Source organism: Triturus cristatus, chromosome 6 (assembly GCF_964204655.1).
Source record: "Triturus cristatus chromosome 6, aTriCri1.1, whole genome shotgun sequence".
Lineage (NCBI taxonomy): Eukaryota > Metazoa > Chordata > Amphibia > Caudata > Salamandridae > Triturus > Triturus cristatus.
In genome coordinates, this window is record NC_140589.1 from 237,568,608 (window position 1) to 237,592,507 (window position 23,900).

The 23,900-nt window shown below is 44.8% G+C and overlaps 1 protein-coding gene across 3 annotated transcripts in view; it reads left to right on the forward strand.

Annotated features, from left to right (window-relative positions):
* ATAD2B (ATPase family AAA domain containing 2B) overlaps window positions 1-23,900 on the forward strand; it is a 790,780-nt gene that overhangs the window by 379,522 nt on the left and 387,358 nt on the right. For all 3 annotated transcript variants that reach the window (XM_085610606.1, XM_085610608.1, XM_085610607.1), the window contains exons 17-18: window positions 8,046-8,178; window positions 19,482-19,668. In XM_085610606.1, coding sequence (XP_085466732.1) covers window positions 8,046-8,178; window positions 19,482-19,668 — 320 coding nt within the window. The remainder of the gene's footprint in view (window positions 1-8,045; window positions 8,179-19,481; window positions 19,669-23,900) is intronic.

Genomic DNA, 23,900 nt, shown 5'->3' on the forward strand with positions numbered 1-23,900 from the left:
GGACCCAGCCAACCAGGGACAGGCTCCTGCCCCCCTCCCACTGGAGAGTGGCAGAATAGGGGGTGTACCCACCCCAGGGAAGGGACCCATTGGTCCATGCCCTTTACCGACCTGTAAAGCCCCTAAATTTAGTATTTAGGGTGCACCCTGAACCTTCCTGCCTCAGATCCCGATTCCGAAACTACAAGAGAAACAAGAAGAAAGAAGACCAGCCGTGCAAGATGACGACACCTACTGACTTGGCCCCAGCCCTACCGGCCTGTTGACCCTCGAACCTGCTCCTGCTAAACCCCGGAGTCTCCAGTGGTCAGCAACCTCAAAAACTCCGGAGGACCTGACTGGCTTGCTCAACTAAAGACTGGGACTCTCACGAGCAGTGGCTCTGCTCAAACATCTGCAACCCCAGGCCCCGGCCTGAAACCGCGGATCCTGCCCACTCTGCACCTGCCGAGCCCGGCCCAAGCTAAAGTGGACAAAGACCACGAAGACGTCCCCCCGGCGATCTTGACCAAGAATCCAGCATCCAAGGACTCACCTTGACGCTCTTGACGACGCCTGCAGCCTCAACACCAGGGACCCCTCCAACCGCGACCAGTCGAGGGTAAGATGTCCCGACGCCTAAAGATACCCCTGCACCCGGCACCCCCCTGTGCCCAACTCCTGGGTGTCTTCCCAACCTACAGCTTCCCAACTTACCTCTCGAAGTGGTGGTCTTACCTGAAGAATCACCGTCCCAGAGTTTGCAGCCTTTGTTTGTCTCGCAGCTTTCCCATTGAAATCCATTGGGCGCCCGAAGGCTCAAAAGCCCACTGCACCCGACCTCCCCAGTGCTGCTGAGGCTGCACCAACTACCCTGTTCGACTTCCCCTCTTGCCCTGAGTAAGTGATCAGGAGCTTTGCTCCCACAGCCGCGTGGCCTGCCTGCTAGCAGCCACCAACCAAAGGCCCCCTGCCCACCATAGGCTAACATTGGGCCTACTCTCTCTACACCCGGCTGCCCCTGTGTTGTTGAGGGTGTAACAACAGTACAAACCTGAACCTGGGAGACCCCTGAGTCTTGCCCCAGAACCTTAACTCAGCCAGCCGAGTACTTACCTGAAAGCCGATATCTTACATTTTCAACAAAGGGTAACATTGACTGGTTTTCACTTGGAAATTCTCGAGTTTTGGAACTTTTAAATATTCACTACAAATCGTTCGAATACCAAAATCGAATTTACTCACCTGTTTTCAGGAGACATCCCAGTGTTGGATTCAGGTACCCAGCACTGTCTAGAAAAAGTGATTACAACTGTGATTTACAGATAACCTGATTTTCCTCCATAAGATAACATTGCCTGGTTTTTACCAGAAATTCTTCTAAGTGTCGATTTTTGAAACATACAAATATTGCTTAAAAATCGCCTGTTTAACAAAAACTATTTCTTTCAACTGTTTACAGGAAATGCACCTGGGCTGAATCCAGGATCCAGCCCTGAGTAAGAAAAACATTCGTAAAGTGATTCTATTGCATTTTACTTAAAAATCCCATTGAGCTCAATGTTATAGATATACAAAGTATTGTGTTACCTATTGCAACCCCTGTACCTTATTGAATTCAAAGTCTATTGTTCATGGAAAGTATTCAACAAACAGCATCTTATTTTGAGAAACTATTTTATGTAAACCTGTGGTTCTTAAATAAAATAACAGTATAATTTTTTTTATACAAACAATTGGCCTAGAGTTCGGTTCTTGAGTGTGTGACCATTTGCTGCCTGAGCGTGTACATCAAATGCTTCACACTGTCCGCTGATACTGCCTTACTGCTCGGCCAAGCTACCACTTTAGAGAGTAAGGTTCTATCTAACTTTAACCTCTGCCAAACCTCTGGAGACTCCTGGACTCTATACACACTGAACCCTACTTTGGTGCAGTATATATAGAGCCAGTTTCTTACAATAAATAATGTTTCTTACAGATATATCGTTACGAAGGTAAGTAACTTGTTCTGTGTGGACATATCTGCATGAGCAGATATGCTCCTGTGCTGGCCAGTTCAATTACTGCCAACACACTTGACCAGGGAAGCCATTTTAAGTACAAGTGCTGGACACTGGTAAAAAACAAGTTCCTCAGCTTCATGATTGCTTCACTGAATTCAAAGATGTTTGGTATCAAACATCTTGTATTAATAAACCTACATTGATTCAGTGATGGATTTATTGATACATGTACCCAGAGGGCACCTTAGAGGTTTCCCCCTTAAAACCTACCAACTTCTAGTGTGCTGGCTGACTGGTCCTGACCAGCCTCCTGCCACAGACTAGTTTCTGAGTCAGCAACGAAACCTGCTCCGGCAGAGGGTGCTTTAGACCCCCTCCAGCAGGATAAGCAGTAAATTAGTATTCCAAGGCAGGGAGCTTCAAAGAGCCCACCAACTTTAGTATGCAAATTTGGCTTCTCTCAGAGGTGATGCCACCCTCCCCTCTGACCAGGACCTATTTCGTGCCTGGACAGGTGGAAAAATTAGTAGTCAGAAAGGCGTGTTCACCATCAGGCTAGTTCCACCCTTAAGGTGTGCTACCTGATGTGGACATGAAATTTAAAAGTCTGCCATCTTGGTGATGGCCAAATTAGGAACTCTAGGACAGGGTTATGCTCCCTTCCCACAGGAAGTGGCCTTATAGGGTGGATGTACTGACTCCACGGGCAAGTAGCCAATTGGCTACCACATCACACTCACTTAACGCCCCTGTAGCTAGTATTGAGGACAGCCCCTGGCACCAGGAAATCAGATCCGGTCGACCTGAAAGGAAGACACTGAAGAGCCGCAAAAACAATAACAGAGGACACCCAACTGACTTGTCTCCAACCCTGCCTTCCTGTCCGCTGTCTAAGACAATTGCGCCAAAGACCACTCGTCCTGCAGTTGCCTGTGCCTGCAAAAGCCTGGGCGGACTGCCGCCCTTCACTAAATACCCTGTAACTCCTATGGAGACCCAAGAACTCCCATGGTGTATCCGAGCTGCTCCCCTGCATTTTGTAGGCACCCCAGAAGAACCTGAGAGGACTCCGGGCTGCCAAAACCCAACACCGGAAAGAACCACTACACCTTTGCCACCAAGCCCGAGTTAAAGTGGGCTAGTGGTGCCACATTGGTGCCCAGACCCTCCAGAGAGGAAGCCCACCTTGGTTTGCCAACACTGGACTTTACCGCCCTGCCTGCGGCCTCTATGTGCTGTCCACCTCTACTGCGAGAAAACCTGACACCTGTGACCACCTCTGCAACCAGCCACCCCAGCCTGAGGACAAGAGGACCAAAGCATCATGAGACCCAAACACCCTTATTGCTTCAGCTGGACTGGTCTCTCAGTACCAGCTTGCAGCATCTTTTCGACTGGACCAATCCCCTCGCTGTATCGCACCTCTCCACTCTGCCGCCCCAGTGCTGCTCAAGGTGACCTATTGGTGCTAACTTGGACCCTGCCCCATACTCACCTTCAGTCTGAAAGATTGGTTCTGTATGTCACTGTAAAGTACCTTTACGCAGAATGTCTTTCCTCCATAGGATAATATTACCGCCCCAGAAATTGCACTTGTCAACTTTAAAAACTGTAAAAATTCATAACTCGAAACGTACTTACCTGATCATAATGATTTTGGTGCCTACATTTTTATAAAAGTGTTATTTTTATAAATGGGGGGTTTGGATCTCCTTCTTGAGTTTTGTGTTTCATTTATTGCCTGTGTGCATGTAGCAGATGTCGAACACTCCTCTCTGATAAGCCTAAGGCTGCTGGACCACACTACCCCCTAAGAGAGCACCTTGGGATTGCAAGAGCAAGCCCCTGTTAACTTATAAGAGATACCTGGACTCTTTTCACAGTATACCTATTTTTGGTATACTATATAAAGAGCCAGCTTCCTTCAAAGTAAGATTAGCAAGCACATCAGGCTTTCAGGGAGAACTCCGCCTGAGAAAATTCTGAAATATCCTTCTTGCACCCAACCCTCTTTGAGTCTTTTCCTCCTTTCCTTCACGCCTTCTCTCAAACCTTATTTGTCATTTTGCAATCTTTCCCTTTAATTTTCCATGTTTCCATCCTTTATTCTTGCATTCCTTAATGTATCCATCCTTCCTTTTTGTTCATCCATCTGTCTTCCTTTCTCCACTCATGCATCCATACATTTTCAGCTTCAGTCCTTGCTTCTCTCATTCATCCTTTCTTCTTCCTTTAAATCCTTACACCCATCAGCGTCTTCATTCATTCACCCTTCTCTGCACCCATCAGCACTTTTCTGCATCTTCTCTGCACCTGTCTCTGTCCATCATCTATCTATCTTTCTTTCTCTCCATCTATCCACCTCTCTGCCCATTTTCCCATGCATCCATTCTTCTTTTATCCCTCCTTCTCTAACTTGTTTCCTGGCTCTTTATACCATTTACTCCCCGACTCTGTGGTATTTATGAGCTTCAGTTTGGAGTCTCCAGCCCTAAAATGGGCTATAATCAAGAAGTTTAACGTTTCTTGTTATTCTCACTGCTCACCATTACCCACTCCTGCTCAAGCTGCTATAGTGAGGAGGTGATGACGGCCCTGCCTCCTGTTCTGTTGAGTGGACTCTTTTTAACAACTGAAAAGGTTCCAAGTTAGTATTCAACATAGTGGTACCAGCAATTGTTCACATTCCACATCTGAGAACTTGGAAAGGAAAAAGATGAGGAACTCAGTGCGCAGGAGTAGCGCTGGTATGTGGCTTCACTCCTTCACTTCCAAATTGGTGTGAAGTCAGCCCGAAGCCAGATGGTGCCATCCAGCAGCATTCTATAGAGAAAGTTTTCTGGAGTATTCTAAGGCGAGAAATCTGCAGTTGAGTATCCTCTTGCAAGAGTATTACCAAAGGTAAGTAATTTGTTCTCTAATGGGGGGCACTCTTCCAGCTAATATTGGTGAGGTGGGTGTTAATAGAGTCAACTCTGCACTCCTTCTGGGTTTGATGAGAGTAACATATAGGCCCCACCCAGTAGGATGGCGTCAGTTCCTCTTTTTCCACTCCTTTTGTGTCTGGAGCACCTCCTCCCCCGACCTTTTCTGTTAAGTTTAGCAAATTACAAACATTTCTACGAAGGGAAATGTCTTTGACCTCTTATTTGCCACCCCCCAACCTTAAAAAGAAGACTGGCTTCAAGCCATCATGTGACTGCCGCAAGCAGATGTCCGTCCCAGACCCACATAGCATCTGTCTTTCATGCCTTGGCGCCGAGCATGATTCGAAAATGTGCAACTCATGCTCTCTGATGAACCCGAAGGCCATCAGGGAGTGGGAGGGCAAGTTTTCTTTGTGGATCACAAGAAGAGAAGCTTGGTCCTGCTCTTAATCCAAGGCTTTGGTGTCCTAGTGTCATTTGCTGTCCTAAAGTACGTTGAAAATGAAGTTGAATTACAGTACGCAGCAGACGCATAAGAACTTCAAAATTGGGTTGTCCCCTTTCATACCGCTCCTTTCTCAGAGAGAATTTATGCAATGGGCATTCTAAGGGCATTACTCCATCGGTGTCTTTGGACTCTGATCCATTTCCCATGTTGCAGCCCATGCAATTTGTTTCCAAGGCCATTATCAACCTGGTGCAAACTGAGGTGTCTAGAAAAGCCTTGCTGCAGTTGTTCATTGTTCCGGTCCCCTCATGTGTGCTTGCAGGCCCCATGGATCTGTGTGGGGTTCCAGACAAGATTCTGCTGGCTGGACCTTCCCCAGTGCTATCCAACTCAATCCAGCCACAATCTTACCCTGGCTGCCACCGGCCTGTGTTTTGACTCCCTTGCTGGAGGCCCTTCAAGCTATCCCTGGCTAGTTGTCGGTCATGGTGTTGGGAGAATGCTGACTCCTGACTGCTCTCATATCCAGAGCTGACTTTGGCACGTTCGTGACCCATATTTTGTTATGAGACCACAAAGGGACAGCCTGTGGCAATTGAGGCCTCCCTACCAATTCCCTTGTCACTGCATCAATATTATAGAAGGCAGGAGGCAATTTTTTTTAAAGAATCTTTTTATTGAACAAACCAAGAAAAACAAATTACAGTGCAGTATCATTGTCTTCATCCAAGTAAAGTGCATAGGTACAATATCCATCAATACGCTACATGGGACCAATTCCATTACATCGAAACTTATGACATTCTCTGTCTTGTAGATTTTATTCACCCAAGTGGTCTCCTGCATGTGGAGAAGTGTCACTAAACGGTGTACATACATTCCCCGACTTTCGTTCCATGCTCCCCAGATTCTGGTCCATTTTTGTGGGCACCCTCTTTCCTCGTGTATCACCCGCTCTGCCTACATGCACCATTCTATGTCTGTCTCCCAATCTCTGAATTTAAGCCTAGTAGTTCCCATCCGGGATCTCGCTATGTTGCGTTTTGCTACCATGCACCCAAGGGAGACCCATATTCTCTCAGCCCTTGAGAGGTCAGCTGAATCCCACATGTTAAGAAGGCACCATCGAGGCGAGACCTCCATTTTTTTCTGACATGTTAAAAACTGCGCCGATGTTACCTTCCCCCAATATGTCTGGAGAAGCGGGCAGTCCCACCACTGGTGCATGTACGTTTGTCTGCCCACAGCCCCTAGGGCACGCCGGGGAGTCCAAGGTACCCATTTTAACCAATGCTGAAGTCGTATAATATGCTCTATGTAGGAGTTTGAGTTGGATAAACTTAAATCGGGCAGGAGGCAATTTTAGGTTAGATGCTGAGATGCCCTTGAGCAGTCCAAGCTGGATGACGAAGTGGCAAATCAAATTCTCCTCCTCATTTTATAGATCAATTCTTCTATTTGGATTTATAGAATGTTAATGTCCTAAACGCCTCACTCCCCATAGAGAAAAATGCCTCTGTTGCAGTGTTGATTCACAGGGCTACATAGGACCTGGACTTGCAGCTGCTTACTGTTAATGATAAAGCCAATCTGTTAACGGAGATTTTTGCACCCCAGACCTCCGGTGAGCCTCCTGAGTCCCTGCCGACACAAAAGCACCCTGGGGATCCCTCCTTCCTGATGCATCATCCTACTCCAGAAAGTCAGGTGTCCCAGGCTTCAGCTATCAAACTCAACCGAAGGGCATTTCATTGAGCTTCCTCCGACAGGGAATCCAAGTGAATTGATGTATAGGCAAATGTGATCTCTTCCCGAAACCCACAGGGCACCAAGGCAAAGACTTTAATCCAATAGCTTTTTCCCCCCAAAGGTTGAATGAAAGCAGAGGGAGCTCTCTTGTGGTTTCCTGGCCCCTCATGGGTTTTTAATGATTGTCCTCTGGCGCATTCTCTCAGTATCATGGTGAATGAACTTAACAGGCATTCCCTTGCTGCCCACAAGTGGCGTCTTCACCCAGAGGGGGCTCTGGGACATCTTTGCCCAGTTTGTAAAAGAAAGGGCGAGCACTCCAAAAGCAGACTTAGTTGAGGTGGATTGTCCTCAATATCAGGTTTTGCTGTGCATTGTCTGACAAGGAACCTCCTGAGGGGCTCAAAGCTCATTTCTCCAGTGCCAAGACCACCACTATGGCCTTAGTGTGTTACAGTATATGGCATCTACCAGGTAACTACATGAGCACCCGTCCAAACCATCACCTGGCATTGTTATATTGATTACTGTGTCCTCATGGAGAGTCAATTTGCCCTTGTATTGGTGAACTTCCTGATGTAAAATCCCATTTACAGACACAGATAATTTAGGCTGGGACTGCTTTTGTTTCTATTCAAAAAGTGAGGAATCAGCGTTTAATTACAATTCCACTGGAAAGAGCGTTACTGAAGGAAACTCATCATTCATTGACTGAAAGGGGTTTAAGAGACTCATGTCGTAAGAGCTTTTTAATGTCCTCCCTGAAGAAGTAAAGGAGGTTCAACATTTTGATTTTGTGAAAGTTACCAATAGGTTAGTGTCCTATCAGGGAAGGCTTTCTAATATTTGAAATTGGAGTAGAAAAATGGTATGTTGTACATGAAAATGCACATTAATGAATAAATATCATTTTTGTTATACTTTCTTTCTTTTCAGATGCTCCAAATCTAGGTTTGGATGAGAGTGAAGATGAGAGTCCTGTGTCAATTTTTGATGTTAGTTGTCAGTCCCAGTCACCAAAGAAACAACATCCAGCTGCTACCCACAAACCCTTTCTTCACTTTCAAATGTAAGTACTTCTATAGGTTAATGAAGGAGTTTGAACGTGTTTAGAGTGTAGAATGTGACGTAGAATCCCTCTTAGTAGTGACACTAGTTTGACATTTGGATATGTGTAAGTCTCATGAACTCAAATGGTGCGGCTTATTGCTGCCTTAATTAAATGTTTATAATTTACTTTGTACCTTCTGCGTTTAGTGTTAACGTTAGTCTGATGACTCTGGGGACTTTGAGAGAGCTCTTAATTCTTTCTTTATTATTGCTAATTACCTTATAACCGCTCCTGATTAACATCTACTCTTACATGAGAATAAGTTTAAGGTAAAAAACAAAAGTATCACATGACCTCATTTTAATGTAACCAAAACATGTTGCACATCATTTTTAGGTCTCGCCTTGGCAGCGCATGCGCTGTCTCAGCGGGACCTAAAGTAATCTGTATTTAGGCTTAAACTTCATGTAATCTGTTTTTCCGCTTGCTATTGGCTTACTTGTGGTATTCCTGTTGTTATCTCCCTTTCTGTTGGCTGTTGGTCATTTGCTAACTTCCGTGTAGTCTCGATTCAGCGGTTTTTAACTACAGTTTTAGTCCGCTCTGCTTGCACTTCTTTTAATTGCCTGCAGTGCGCCATCTGTTTTTCACGCTGTAGCCTGCGTCTGTAACTGGAGACTTTCGTGTACGCTGGCTAGTTTTCTCTTATCTTTACTTTGTCGTTTGTTTGGCCATCACACTGTCTAGCGTGAGTTGGCCCCTCTTTCGTCCTCTGTTTCCCTTTATAGGGCTGTGCATCTGGAAACAATCATCCCCATCGCAACTACAGTGCGAGTTTTACATAGTTTTTCCTCTTCCCGGTTCAGACGTGCATCTGTTAAAAATCTATTGCACCCCCTCCCCCTGGATTCTTCTGGCGCCCAGCCTCAGGCATGTCAAATCTGCCTAGAGACGCTGCTGGTTTGACCTGTGGTAATAGTTCAAGGAAGGGGATGCAGCACTGCACTTTAGCCGTTGGAGAGGTTGATGAAGCTGACACGCTAGGCCTGTCAGCTCTTTACAGGAAGGGTTGCACGCAGTGAGGCCGTGGACAATGTGAGACTTTCAGCTTTTCTTTTTGTAAAGTTTCTGCTATTGCTGCCTAATCTCTCTGTGCGCTGCCAGCCCCCCACAATCACCTCCCGTTGCTCCTTGTTTCACTTAGACAAGTTAATGCTGTCTTTCCTGTGACATACAGTCACCACCAAAGAATGCTGTTGCAGTATTCAATGTCGGACTTTCAGAGCAGCGATGTTCTGTGTAGCCAACCGCAACACTAGCTGCTCATCTAATTTCCAACCAACTTTACAAGCATTTTATAAACTTATTTAATACTAGCTTAGCTGCTTTTTAAAATATATATACTTGTCACCTGAACTTTCATCGCTACATTTTTTCGGCATGGGGCGAACCTTCACTGAGACTTTTTTGTTTAGTTGAAGTGGTCTACTTTCCCTTGGGCTGTGTGCAAAAGCGTTTCAGCCAAAGGCCATCTTTCAGATTTTCCAAAATTCCCACCGTCCACCTCCTACCTAAGTTCCCTTGGTAAAAAGGAGCAAAATTGTGGAGTTTTTGGCTGCCTGTGAATTCCTTACATTCCTGCCCCTTCCCGCCTTCTGCCCGAGCAGCGCACAGGTACATGTTTGTTTCTTTTAGAAGGGTCTGTTGATAAGAGTTAATTGCCAGCTTCATGCTGCATTCACATGGCATAATGCTCATCGCACCACAGACGCTCTGTGCATCTTAAAAAAGTGAAATACTTAACTTCTTGGTTAACTTGTAAGTGCTACGAAGTCTGTAAACAGATATGGCTGTATCCAGTAGGGTTTCCGTTTATTGCTGACATTTACAGCCAGGACACAACTAGCAAACAACCATTTGAAATACAATAGGTCTCACATTACTAAAGTTTGAGCTATTGCCGTTGCATAATTATTTGCAACGCCAATATTTCAAACGTTTAGTAATGCGAGACCTATTGCATTGCAAATGCTTGCTTTTCTTTCCTCTACTCAGATTCTTTTGCTCTACCTTTTTTTTTTTTAATAAGTATAAAAGGCTTTCATCCGAAGAATCATATGTCATGCTATGCTTGATAGGCCTAATGCTTCTATCCATCATTCCTCTCTTAAATACTCTCTTCTCTCATCTCATCTTCAATCTCTTCTCTCATCTGATCTCCGCCTTGCACCTTTCTTCACCCCCATTCACTCCCACGCTATCTCCTTTGCTTTTCCTTATCTCATGTTTTAGGTCTGGCCTTTGAGACCGCAGCTATTTACATTTTGCTTCCCCTCACCGCAGCCTACAGCATGAGACAACGGGTTAGACCACGTTACTTATTGGCTCCCTTCACTTTCAGCGACTGCACAAAGCCTGCGCACATTTCACATTGGATAAAAAATTGTTCCTATCTTATCAGTGGCAAAGCTATTTCAGTGTGCATCTTTACTGTTTTTATTTTTTGTTATCTGTAAACCAGCTAGTTATGATGTGTACACTGCTTTGAAACGTTTATGTTAAATGGTGTTTAAGTGTCTTTGTAGATGTGTGAAATTTGAGTGCTTGGTTAGGTGGTGATTTAATCTAGTCTCCACCAAAAATAGCAATAGTAAAATGCAAAGCCAATTGAAAGGTTTGTTGTTTTGAAAGGCATCACTAAAAGAACAGCATCAGTGATGTTTTCCAAATTTAAAATTTTAACTGCAAGCATACAGTGGCCATGTATGTGTAAGTGGTGGCTTGTTTTATATTACGTTTTTTCCATTTTCTCGCATATCCTTGGAATGAAAAAGGAAACAAAAAGAAATGCCCATAACAGAAGCCTGCTATGGTCCAACCAATTGTCTTTGGCAGTGTTTATTTCGTTTTTGTCTAATCTCGACACTCTTTCCCACTTTTCTTTCTACTTTTCCGCTCTCCTTCACGTCTTCTTCATCCTGTCTTCTCTCTTCAGTCTACATCCTACCCTTGTCTCCCACCAAACTCCCCCTAATGTCCTCTTAGTCCACACTTTCTCTATCAAATCCATACCTTGAATATGCTTCCCTCACTCATCTCCAACCTATATTTTTACCTGACCTCCTTGTTTCCCACCTGTTTCTTCTCCTTCTTCTCCTTTTCTTTTGATTTTATTGTCCTTGCCTTCCTTCCCACTCTTTTTCCTTTGCATGTTATATTTCATGCTGATTCAGGTCCTCCTTTTTCCATAGCTCATCCTCTCTATATATGCCCCCTTTTCTCTGTACACTAAAATCTCCACTCTCCCGCGCTGTCTCCTCTTCAAATGCCTTTGTTCCTGTTCTTTCTATTTATTCCCGCTTTTTTTCTATTTTGTTTTTCCTACTTTTTCCCTTCCTACCTATTATCTTCTTTATTTTCAGTTCTTGTTCTTAGCTTCTATCACATTTTCACTGTTCTATCTTGCTTTCATTGCTGTCTTAACCATATCCTTTCTCTATTTCGTGCCCCATCTCAGCTATTCCTTTGTTTTCTCTACTTTATATTCAATTCTCATTCACTCTTCCACTTCCCTCCTTTATTTCTATCCTTAAGTTTACAAGCCTCCGATATTGTGCTGTGAACATTGCTGCTTAGAAGTATGAGGTGGTGTAGAGAGTGTGAACATTGACCCAGCCATTCATAACTACAATTTTAATAAAAGCAGTTATGATCGTTTAATTGAAGGGACATGGCAAAAATCTCACTCACCACTGACATTTTAGATTTTTGCTACTTTTTTTGATGCGTTAGCAAGAGCCATGAATAAATAATAGTTGTTAAAGAGTTTTCATACCTTCTCAACAACCCAGAACATCTTTACTGAAACATGGCATGCTTAATGCCAGGTGCAAACCATTTTTCTCTTAAGCTTCAGGGTCCCTTCGCTTTGGCTTCTGGTTTGCCGTCAGATGTTACTCAGTGGAACAACATTTGTTCTGCTTGTGATTTAGTGACCTTGCATTAGCTTGCCGTAAGAACACAAAACATGCTCATAATATTGACAAATACCAGTTAAAAGATTGCTTCTGAACCGAAGTGGCAGTCACTACATACTTCTATGCAGAAACCAGCTCCTACATTTTAATTGGCATATTTACTACTATAATGTCTGTACAATCCATGTAAACCATCCTCCTTAGTGTATGAATAGCCAGGTTTAGAAATGCGATTTCTCTAAAATGGCAGTATATCTCTAAATATAAATGTACTGTGAGGTCTGAGCAACTGATACCTACAGTTGAAACTGGCTGAGAATAAGAGAACCGTTTTAACATTTATTTCTTGTAGGGGGCATGGACTGGAAAGGAGAACCACACAGAAAATGAAATTGTTTTGTTTCATTCACCCGCTGACTAAGCCGTAGTGCAAAGTGTTTTGGCCCATAAAAAACATCTATTAAATCATTCTTTTAAGCAAAATAATAAATCTCAAAGTTTCATTGCTGTGTGAAATCATTCTTAATTTAAAGAATTGCAGCGTCTTCCTTTGTTTCCAGTGAATGTCCAGGGCCTTGTGTAGCACCGCTTGCCACACACCCAAAGAGAAAGACGAGTTTTCACTTATATAGTGTCTTTTTTCAAAGAAGTGTCTTGCATTGACAATATATCCCTTTTGTTATCTCTCTTTGCCCTGGGAGTGGCGAGTGCGGTCCCATAGAGCATCTGGGTTGCTGGAAGAGTGGACTCTGTCTACAGAGAACATAGTGTTTTGGTATATCACTTATAAAGTTTTCTAAGCTTCAACAGCAATTAGGTCAAATGCCACTTCCAACAGGGAGATAAGTGCTACAGGCAGATGTCATTATCAGATCCTCACAACATCTATATGATGTCGAGACGTATAATTCTTCTTCCCTGATGTATGTTAAGTCTCTCAGGAAGCAGGCTTAAATTATTGCTGCCCAAGGTGAATGATCTCCTGAAAGGTCTTTCACAAAAGCACCAAATCATTTAGGAATTTTCGTTTTGTCTGGCGAAAGGTTCGAGTTCCTAGGATCGTTTGGAGTCACAATGTTATTCCCGAGTGCCGAATCCTTCCTCATCCTCGTAGCCAATTTCAAAGTGATGGAAGATTCAGTTGAAATTTCGAACTCACTCTGCAGAGTCCTGCACAGTTCAAGGCTTTTTTTCATACCAAGTTGGACATCTTTAAGATGGCTCTTATATCCTCCAGGAAACTCCCCGACGGGGGACCAGCTCATTTAGGCTTGGTGACTAATGCCTCCTGCCCCCTGTAAGTCAGCTGAAATGTTCCAAAACTAGGTCAGATCTTGCTTTCATGAATTGGCTATTCCTTGAGTGGTGTGGCTCACTGGTTAGAGGCAGCAGACCCGGAGGCAGAGGACGGCCCGGGACCAGGGTTCAATTCCCGACGCGGCAGGGTCGTGGACCAGGGCCAGCAGACTCGATAATTCTCGCTTCGGTGCCTACTCTAACCAGGGATCACACTCTGCAACTCTGGGCATTAGCTTGCCTCATCTCCACAACGGCCCCCCACATTCGCCGGGGATGCCTGGTTTCACCTTGGAGATACCCTGGAGGGACCATCTCACAGGGATAACCAGGACGGGTTCCCCAGCGGTCTACAGCGCCACGACGCCTCAGGGCAGCAGTGCGCTTTACAAGACACATACATTACATACATTACATTATACCCAGAAATTTGCCTGGGTGTTGAATTTACTTGGCCCTGATTTCAACTCCATAGCTATGCTTCAAAAGGACCGTGGGTACACGGAGGACTATTCTGAAGCGGCCAACAAACTGCCGCCGCCTCCTTATTCTGACCTGTATCTTGACGTACAAATTGAGTGGCCTAGATAACGTCTTCAGAAGGGAACATCCCTTACCCCTTAAGGGCCAACAGAGGAAATATTGTCCTTTACCACAGTGCTGCATAAAGCTGCAGAAAGTTTGGACCTCACTTTGCCCTCCAAGGAACCAAAGTCTAACACTTTGACAGCAACCTTTTATTTACTTCTTCAGTTGCTTATCTCTTGTTACCATTTAGGAAGGCATTACTGGAACATATCTTGGGTGCATGAGAAAAGCTCTTTTGGGGTCCAGCAGGCCACAGATAAATTACCAGTCACCATGGAACTGCTCTGGGTTCACCTGCCTCCACCGAGCCTGGTTGTTGTGGCTTCATCTTCCAAACAAAACCCTCACTCCCTTCCCTACAGCCTTTCTGGATAGGGTAATCAAAACGACTGGATGCTGTGGACTAACAGGTTTTTGCTTTAGGCAACCTTGTTCTCTGTATAGTCAGTGCTAAATGCCTACTTGACTGCAAGCTTATCGTTATACCTTATGGGTATATGCCAAACTGGCTGTTGTCAGCCTACCAGAGCATTTGAAGAGACATTTCTAAATTTGTCATTAAAGGCCTGGATGCCTCAGATGCATTGGTAGAGAATCATAACAGACTGCTGAGCCATAGCATTTATCTGCAGGAGCTATACTCTACCCTTCCTAACCTTACCACCACACTGTTCTTCCACAAGGAGCATTCCACCTCGCGCTTCTATTCTGGATGCAGAAGTCTTTGCCCTGCTGATAAATGGGGCATAGAAGACCAAAGGTCTGGCCTGCATACCTGCCCAGCCTTCTTGACGAATATGGTTTCAGCCTTTAATATGGCCTAGTCTGTCACTGTTCCAACTCATCTATAGAGAATTCTGGTTGCAGAATCCTTACAGTAGAATATTCTCCAGGGGTCAGATTGGACCTGCAATTTTTTTTGCAGTTCCCCTGTGCGCCGGTAGGCGGCATCGTTCGGCTATACATCGGCGTCATCTATCTATTTATTTATTTATAAAGTTTTATATAGCGCGAACAAGATCCCAAGGGATATCAGAGCGCTTTACAATCAAACTAGATCTAGAGGCTAATAAAGTAACAACCACAAGATGAAAACACAAATGAATCGTAAAGTGCATAAAAGTTCACATATAAGTTAAGTTAAACAGAAGACAGTGTACACAGTATGTCAATTAAAAAAAAAAAAAAGTATAGTAGTAAATGTAGAAACAACGGAAGTAAGAACAATGTCAACGGGCCAAGGGGTTAGCCCAATTACTGAAGGAGTTTATTCATCAGGAATCTTTTGACTTCCAGTTTGAACACCGTTGTTCTGGTGATTCTGCGTATTTCTGGAGGAAGAGAGTTCCAAATCTTTGGAGCCGTGCCGGAGAAGGCTCTGTTAGAGGTTCTCTTTTTGTTCAGGATAGGTGGTTTCAAGAGTAAGGTAGTAGCGCTTCTAGAGGCTCTTACACCACAAGATAGTTCTGGTTTTTGCGCCAGATACCTGGGCGTCTTGAAGTGGATAGCTTTGTGCGTCATCGTGGCAAATTTTTAGCTGGATTCGTGCTTCATAGGGGAGCCAATTATAGTTTTTAGTACTGGCAATATGCGCTCATTGCGTTTGGTGCCTGTAACCAGTCTAGCAGCAGCCTTCAATGAGGCCCTTAGCGGAGCCAGGGTGTATTTGGGCAGGCCACAGAGGGTTGCACTGCTATAATCTAGCCTCGGTAGGACAAGCGCTTGAACCAACTGCTTGAAATCCTTAAGTGGAAGGAAAGGTTTGATGTTTCCGAGTGTCCTTATCAAGTGGTTGGCTCCTTTACAAGTGTTGCTGATATGATTTTTCATATTCAGGATCTTGTCCAGGGTGACTACTAGAGATTTGGCTGAGTTTACGATGAGCGGAGTGCAGTTGAAAGCAGTGAGATGGCTCAGCCAAAGGTCGAGATTAGGGGTGTGATTCTGAGGAGAGATGAGCAAGAATTCAGTTTTTCAGGTGTTGAGCAGGAGATGGTTCTCAGTTAACCAGTTTTGAGTATACGTTAGGATGGAGTTGAGTGATATGAGGTTTTCCGGGGATGAGATTTTCAAGTAGAATTGCGTGTCGTCGGCATACATGTGGAAATGAATATCCATGGAGTTAAGTGCGTTAGCTAACGGTTCCAAGAAAAGGTTGAAGAGGATAGGAGATAAGGCAGATCCTTGGGGGACCCCCATGAGAACAGGAGGGGGCTGGGGGAGAGAGTGATTTGCCTTGACTCTGCGATCTGTGATGGAGGAAGGACGAGAACCGCTGTAGCACCTGATCACCAAAACCCATCCTGTTTTGCAGGATAGCTAAGAGATTGTCATGATTGACCGTGTCAAAAGCAGAGGAAAGGTCAAGGAGGATCAGGAGGCAGGAATCGTTTTGATCGAGAATCTTTAGAATGTCATCCATAACATAAATGAGGGCCGATTCAGTGCTATGCCCTGTCCGAAAGCCGGATTGATGTTGGTCCAAGAGCTGGTAGTTCTCAATGTGAGCACAGAGTTGGTTCTGAATGCATTTTTCAAGGAGTTTCGCAAGGGTGGGTATGTTGGATATAGGTCGGAAAATATTGAGGTCTGACCTATCAGCGTTAGTTTTTTTTAGTATAGGGGATACTTGGGCTGCTTTTAAGCAATCGGGGATTGTGCCTTGTGACAGAGAAGCATTTACAATCCTTGTCCAGGTAGGGATGAGTGCATTCATGATTTCCTTGAAAATGGATGGGGGTAACGGGTCACTGACGTGGTTAGAAGGATTGATATTCCGAAGAATCTTTTTGATATCTTGTTCACTGAGCGGGGCAAAGGTGTCACAGGCCGCATTGTTCTTGGGTATCAGGGGGGTAGAGTTGAGCTTTTCAAAGAGGACAGGTGGAGAGGCTGCCCTGGAGGAGAGGAGTCCGGCATTCTTAGCAGCGAGCTCAGATGATATGAGTTTAGATTTCTCAATGAAGAAAGAAGCAAGTTTGTCACATGAGGGTGGGCTGCTTCCAGGTTCAGATAGGTTTGGACCTACAATTGATTGCTGTTTGACCAATTCGAACAGTTTCTTGGGGCGGTTTGCCGCTTGATCTAATTGGAGTCTGAAATAGTTAGACTTGGCGTTCCTGATTTGTTTGTAGTAAAGGCTCCTGGCGTCTCTTAGGAGTTTGAGTTGGTGCGAAGAGGGATTCGATCTACCAGGAGCGTTCAACTACCCTAAGGTTGCGACGTTCCGTGTTTAGGTTTTCATTGTACCACGGTTTGGAAATTTTAGTTGAGGCATTTTTATGTTTGAGTGGAGCAATGTTTTTTTATGATGTTGGAGATGGTCACATTGTAGGAGTCAGTGAGTAGCTGCACCTCCGTCAGGTCCGCTTGAGAGGAGAGGGTCGATGTACAGAGGGCGGCTAGCTCAACAGGGTTTACTAGTCTGAGGTCCCTTTTCCATATCTTTGATTTCGTTGGTTGGGCCTTCCACAACTGTACCTCTTTGTTGATGTAAAAAAGGATGCAGTGATGGTCTGACCAGTCACATGGAATAATAGAATCCAAGGAGATGGTCTGCCCGTTAGAAATAATGAAGTCAATAATTTTTCCTTTATTATGGGTTGGTTGGTCACAATGCTGGGTCAGATCATGATCAATTAGAAACGCTTTATGGCTTGAAACTGCAGGGTCTATGGAGTTAGCCCAGTGCAGATTAAAGTCACCAAGGAAGATTTGGAACACAGCTGAGTCAACATTGCTCGAAATGATTTCAAATAAATCCTCAATAAAGGGGAGATTGACTCCTGGGGGCTGGTAGAAAGTGTGAAGTTTGCAGACCGGTAGGTTCTTACTTGAGATGTTGTGACAGAGATATTCACAGGAGGAGGGCGCAGAGGACTCAACGGGAGAGATCGAAAGTGTATACATCGTTGTCGTCTGTGCCGGATGTGACGTGCGCGGTGCCTATATGTGTGCCTCCGCAGCTTCTTTCCGCAATAGCGCAAATCTAGAGAGCTATGCCGTCTTTTTTGACTGACTTTTTCTCAACTTTTGGTCGAGGTCTTTCTTGGGACTTTATCTTCTAGTGTGGCAGGGATTTTTTCTACAAACCTGCAGGCTTAAAACCATGTGGTGCCTGTCACAGGCAGATGTGTGTGACAGACCCGCATCGGGTTTGCATCTGGTGTTTGGAGCTAGTCCACTACTTCATGACCTGCCAGAATTGCCATGCCATGAGCCCAAGGCGCTGAGGGAACGGTCTCTTAAAGCTCCTCGCCACTTGACATCAGACTACTTCGTGATGCTATTGATCCCAGTTGTGGAGAAGGTCCTACGACCACTCGAGTAGCTTCTCATGATAGTAGTTTTCTCAATTGCAGTCATTGGGTTAGTTACATAAGAAGTCGTATAAGTTGTTGAAGCGCTGTTGACTTCTCCTCGCGGTCGAAGTCATCAGACCTGGATTGGGAGCATTGGCTTCATCTAGTCCTCACTCCGCGGTGCAGCCTGTGCAAGGGTTGTCTTCGCGCCTCCCAGAGTTTCCCAGAGTGAGAGCTCAAGAAGTTTCAAGGCTATGCACCTCATTATTTGGGCTGCTCAACCCATCTGGACTCGCTCAGGCCCCTAGTGTACGGGAGAGGCCCCTATTGGCTCTCTGCCAGCAGGTTCATCCTCTGCACTAGTTTGGCCTCTTGGATCTGGTGTGGCACCGCCCACAAGACTGTGACCTTCCCTGCCACCTACCCCAGTGCCGTCCCACCCTACTCGCAACAGTTCGGGACCTATTTTTACGAAGCTGGATGGGCCTCTCCGGGTGCCGACCGATACCATGCCTTCCAAGTCGGAGCCAGTGCCTATTTCTTTTGATGGGCCTGGAGAGGGTGAGAATTGGAAGGGGTCAGAGAACTCTTATGGTTACCATCACCCCCTGGATGATACAGATATGAGGGACTGCTTTAGGGAGGTGGACTGGGCGGGAAGAAATCTTCTGGTTTTAATACAATTATATAAAGCCTGCTTTAATATTGTTTCCACCGTGTGTCATCTAATGTCCTTTGGAAACCTGCCTCTACTATCCTTTCTTAGTTTAGCTTATTTTTATTAATGAGCATTTGCGGTGCTGTAAAGGTCCTTCAAGGGATGAGTTGACCTTTAAAGGCCCCGAACGTGCTCAACATTACAGAATCCTTACTTAATATGAAATACAGTCATTTCTAATTGAGGAAACTGTTCATAGGACCACATTTTAACCAGACGACTAGAAAAGCCACTCACCTTGTAAAAATATTTTTCTATAATAATTTTCCAGGTTTGACTCACTGCTGCTTTGCTTGTTCTTGTACGATAAGGGGGTTTTGTTTGTATGCGTTCTTTTCAAATTGTCAGGCCTCTCTTCTCCCACAAACTTCCTGTGCGAGGGGTATTTATTACCAGTAGGAGAGGAAAACCTAAGCAGACTCTCGCTCTCTTCTCTTGTAGGTCAGCACTTCACCAGCCCACATCTTACCGACCAAGATTACTGCTTTCTGGAGAGGTGGGTTCGGGACAGACTTCACACTTTGCTCCAGCATTATTGCACAGCCTGGAACAATTTTCTGTACACCAACTAGATCTACCAGCACTTTACTCTGTCAGTGCCAAAACACCTGAAGAATCATGTGCCCAGGTCAGTATTCTCATTCCTGCCAAATATTTTCATTCATTTGTGTTTAAGGATGCTTTCATGACTGAAATGACACACTCTGATGTGGTGCTTACTTCTTTAAATGTAGTGCTGCAATGCGTTTCAGGTCTCAGTGCGATCATATAATTCCATATATGCCTCTATAAGAAAATGGAATAAATTGAGGTTGTTCACTGTGGTTCTTACAGATTGGCATGTTTTTTAGCTGCACCCTTTATTTTAAAATTACCAGGATATTATGAGAGAACTAGAATTCCGAAAAGTTGAACTCTCTTAACAGAATGGAGGTCTCACTTAAAAAAAAATAATAATAATGTTTAGCGTACTACCCAACTCCTCGTGTGACTTTCACTAATTGGTTTGAGTAAGCAAAACAAAAACCTCCTTTATACTGAGTAGATAAGCTTTAAATTCTGTTCATACCAGAACGACGCATGTGTTTAACGCGGTGCATGCCTTTACAACGCTGTCAATACAGCGAATGCATCATTACCATGCATGTATTTACAACAAAGATTTTTAAAACGCATATGCCTTTACCACGAAAAGTTTGTAGTAAAGGCATGGTTGGTAAAGGCATATGTGTTGTAAAAATTTCATATTTAAGTATAATATATATATATTTTGTTTGTTTTATATGACAAAGTCCTTCACAGCTGAAACACGTTGTTTACAAGCAAATAAAGCTCTCACTTTACTTGGATGGTGTGCCACTTCATTCTCTTGTGGTTTGGACTCTTTTTCATGGCTTGTGGCTTTTCTCTACCACGGCAGGCACTGGCACGCATTGGTAGGCATGCGGCTTTCAGCGATACTCGACTTTGGAAATATATATATACATATATATCTATCAGAACAAGGAAGGGATCCCCCCAAAATTATGAAAGTGCTAGAAAAAAATGAGTTACTGGAACAAATAAATGGCGGCAAAGTGCCACTTTGAAAAGATATATTGAATACAATCAAATTCCTAGAGGTTTACGAATCCTGATGCTACCTACCCTTAATGACATGGACCCTGATCTGTTAGCCGAATGGCAATTAGACGCTACGGAATGTTCAGTGAAATTAATGAATACTTTAAACATCCATGCAGAATGTAAATTGACAAGCACTTCAGAAAAAATAAAAGATCTTGAAAAAAACCTGGAAAGTTTTGGGGGTACAGAGGAAGGTAAGAACGTCTTTGAAGAAGTAGCAGGTAAAATGGACAAACATGAAAAGGAGGTCCAAATGAAGAAACAAAAAAAATTCAATTGGGACAAAATGGATTATGCTATGGGAAGGATCTATACTTCTCCAGTATTGGGGTATCTTTCATAGATTCACATGCCTGAATCATTCCACGTCGTCTGAGTGGGAGTCCCACGGTACATAAAAAAGCAATAATTATGCACATAATAACCATAACATAGGTAACCTAGAACCAGGAAGTAAAGTAGTCATTAACTACAAGGAAAAAAACATCCACATCCACAACTTGTCCAAGTCATTATATATAGTCCAAACTGCAGCCAATCAGGCGACAGCACCCTCTAGAATGCTCTCCTCAGAGGCTGAGGCTCAGATATTCTACCGCACGTCGTGTGAAGGGAGTCTCCCTGAGGTCTGCTCAGTACTCCTCTATTCTTCTGGAATTTCTTCTTTCAAGATGTCATCTTCAAAGAAATCTCTCTTTAGACCTTGTGACTCTTGTGGTAAGATCCGTCTGTTTTCTGAAGATCCCCACAAGAATTGCATTTATTGCCTTTATCCTGATCACCAGGTGAGAGATTGTAAGATATGTAGGACCTTCCCTCAGAAAGCAGTCAGAGATAGATAATGGCGGCTACTTCTGTGGCTACAGAAGATTAAGGATCAAGACAACCCCTTATCTGAGTTGGGAAGTATTGTCTCCGGCTCATCTAGGTCCTCTAGGAAGAGGATGGCTGAGGAGGATCTGTCTTCTCCTGGGGCTAAGGTGTCGAGAAAAACGCAACCCTCTAAGGGTTCTGATTTGCCTTCCACCTCAAAAAAGGCTCCTCCACCTTCTGAGGGTAAGCCTCTGCCTACTCCGCCCCCTAGAAAGACTGTGAAGTCTCTGGCTTCAAAGCAACTTCCTGAAATGGATTTACCTCAGAGAAAAATCCCGCCGTCGATGCGACTTTGGCGTCGACTGTTACCTTCTCTTCGCCGAGACCAAAAATGATCATGTCATCAGCTTCATCTCCGTCGACGCTGGTCTCTGTCTCTGTGAAGCCCATCTCGTTGACGAAGGACATTATATCTACCGCCGACGCATCGTCAACGACGAAGGCTAGAAAGAGCTCGTTGATGATTGCATCGTCGACGGCCGCCTCGTCGTCGACGCCCACCTCGTCGACTAAGATTACCTCGTCGTCGACGACGACTGCCTCGTCAATGGTTACTTCCTTGATGGCAGCACAATCGACGACAATACCGTCGACTGCCCCCTCGTCAACGCTTCAATTGTCCTCTTGCACAGAATTGCAAGTTTGGTCTGCATCTACGGCCACGGCCTCCTCTGCACTGTCTACGACAGCATCTTCTTTGCTACAGAGACGTGGTTCTTCATTGGAGGCTTTCTCTTCATTGCATATCTCCCCTACCAAGGTGCCTATTGAGGTACCAGAGCAATTACTGGACTTGGGGGGAGGATGATGAGGAGTCCGAAGAGGATGACAGATTCCGCACTGCCAGGAGCCCTTCGGAATTGTTTATTAAATATCAAGAGTATGACCAGGAGGAGGATCCTTTCCCGGAGCCTGTAGCTCCAGCTCCTGAGACGATACCTACAGCACAGATGCCTCTAGCTCTGCTAAACAATCTACAATATATGTTGGACGATTATTATATCCATTTTCCTCCATCTGAATCGGCGGAGTCCATTCCATCGACACCTATGCCTCAACCTTCTGACTCTTCTTTAAGGTCTCCCAGACCACTTTCTCCAGTACAGTCTCACCATTCCCATGATGTTAACACCACTGATGATGATAGGGAAGAAGGAGAAGTGGACGATAGGTCTCTTCTTACGGAGTGGGACGACTACCAGATTCAAACTCCGTCCCCTTCAACTCCAGCTCCCATTGACTCTCCTCCAGTCGATATCAGAGGCTTTCATCTCCTTATGGAAAGGGCAACACAAAGGTTCCTTCTACTGATGGAGACAAAGAAGGATGAGTGCTTCCTCTACGATTTTAAGGATCAGCCAAGAAAACAGATACGGACCATTCCCATTATTTATTTCATTTGGAAGGAAGGACTGAAGGTCATGACAGTGCCTGCTTCTATTCCTGCGGTCTTGCCTCGGCTAGACCAGAAGAATAAGGCACCAGATAACTCACCTGCTTGCCTCATAGGCCAGCCGAAAGCTGACTATGTTATTGCCCAAGCGGCACAAAGACGAACTAGAAACCCCTCCTCTCCAATTACAGCTCCTCCAGACAGGAACGGCAGGCGACTGGATGCTATTGGGAAGAAGGTTTCCACCATGGCAGCGACGACCGTCCGTGGTGCTAATTCACTGGCCATATTTGGGCGGTACGATAGACCGATGTGGTCGGACATCTCTCCCTACATCAACATGTTGCCAGAACCATCAAAGTCTGAGGCCTTAAAGATCTTGCAAGAAGGGGAGCGTAGCTCTGCTGAGATAATAGATTCGGCCGTGGATGTTGCATCCACTGGATTTTGGCAGCTAGCGGGAGCTGCAGTTCTGCGAAGGCAAGGCTGGCTAAAGTCGACATCTTTTCGCCAGGAGGTTCAGGCAAAGATTATTGACATGCCGTTTGATGGAGAATCACTATTTGGCCAGCATGTCGAAGAGGCCCTTCAGGCCATTAAAAAAGATACAGAGACCTCAAGATCTCTCGGTACTCTAAAATTTCGCAAGCTGCCCTTTCGGGGTGCTAAGGGATGCGGATCCTTTTCCAATAGAGGAGGCTATAACCAACAAAGGTCATACCAGTCCTTTCAAAGCAATCGGAGATATCAGTCCCAAAGACAACAGTCATATGAACAGCGAAATACCTCCTATTTGCAAAACAAAAGAAGGCCCTCCTACCGTGGACGGGATTCAACTAAAAAGCAATGAAAACCGCCACCACTTCTACCACCCACCCCTTTAAGAGTTGGAGGAAGAATCGATTACTCGAACTGGTCCGCTATCACATCAGACAAGTGGGTCCTGGACATCATGGCCAGAGGCCATG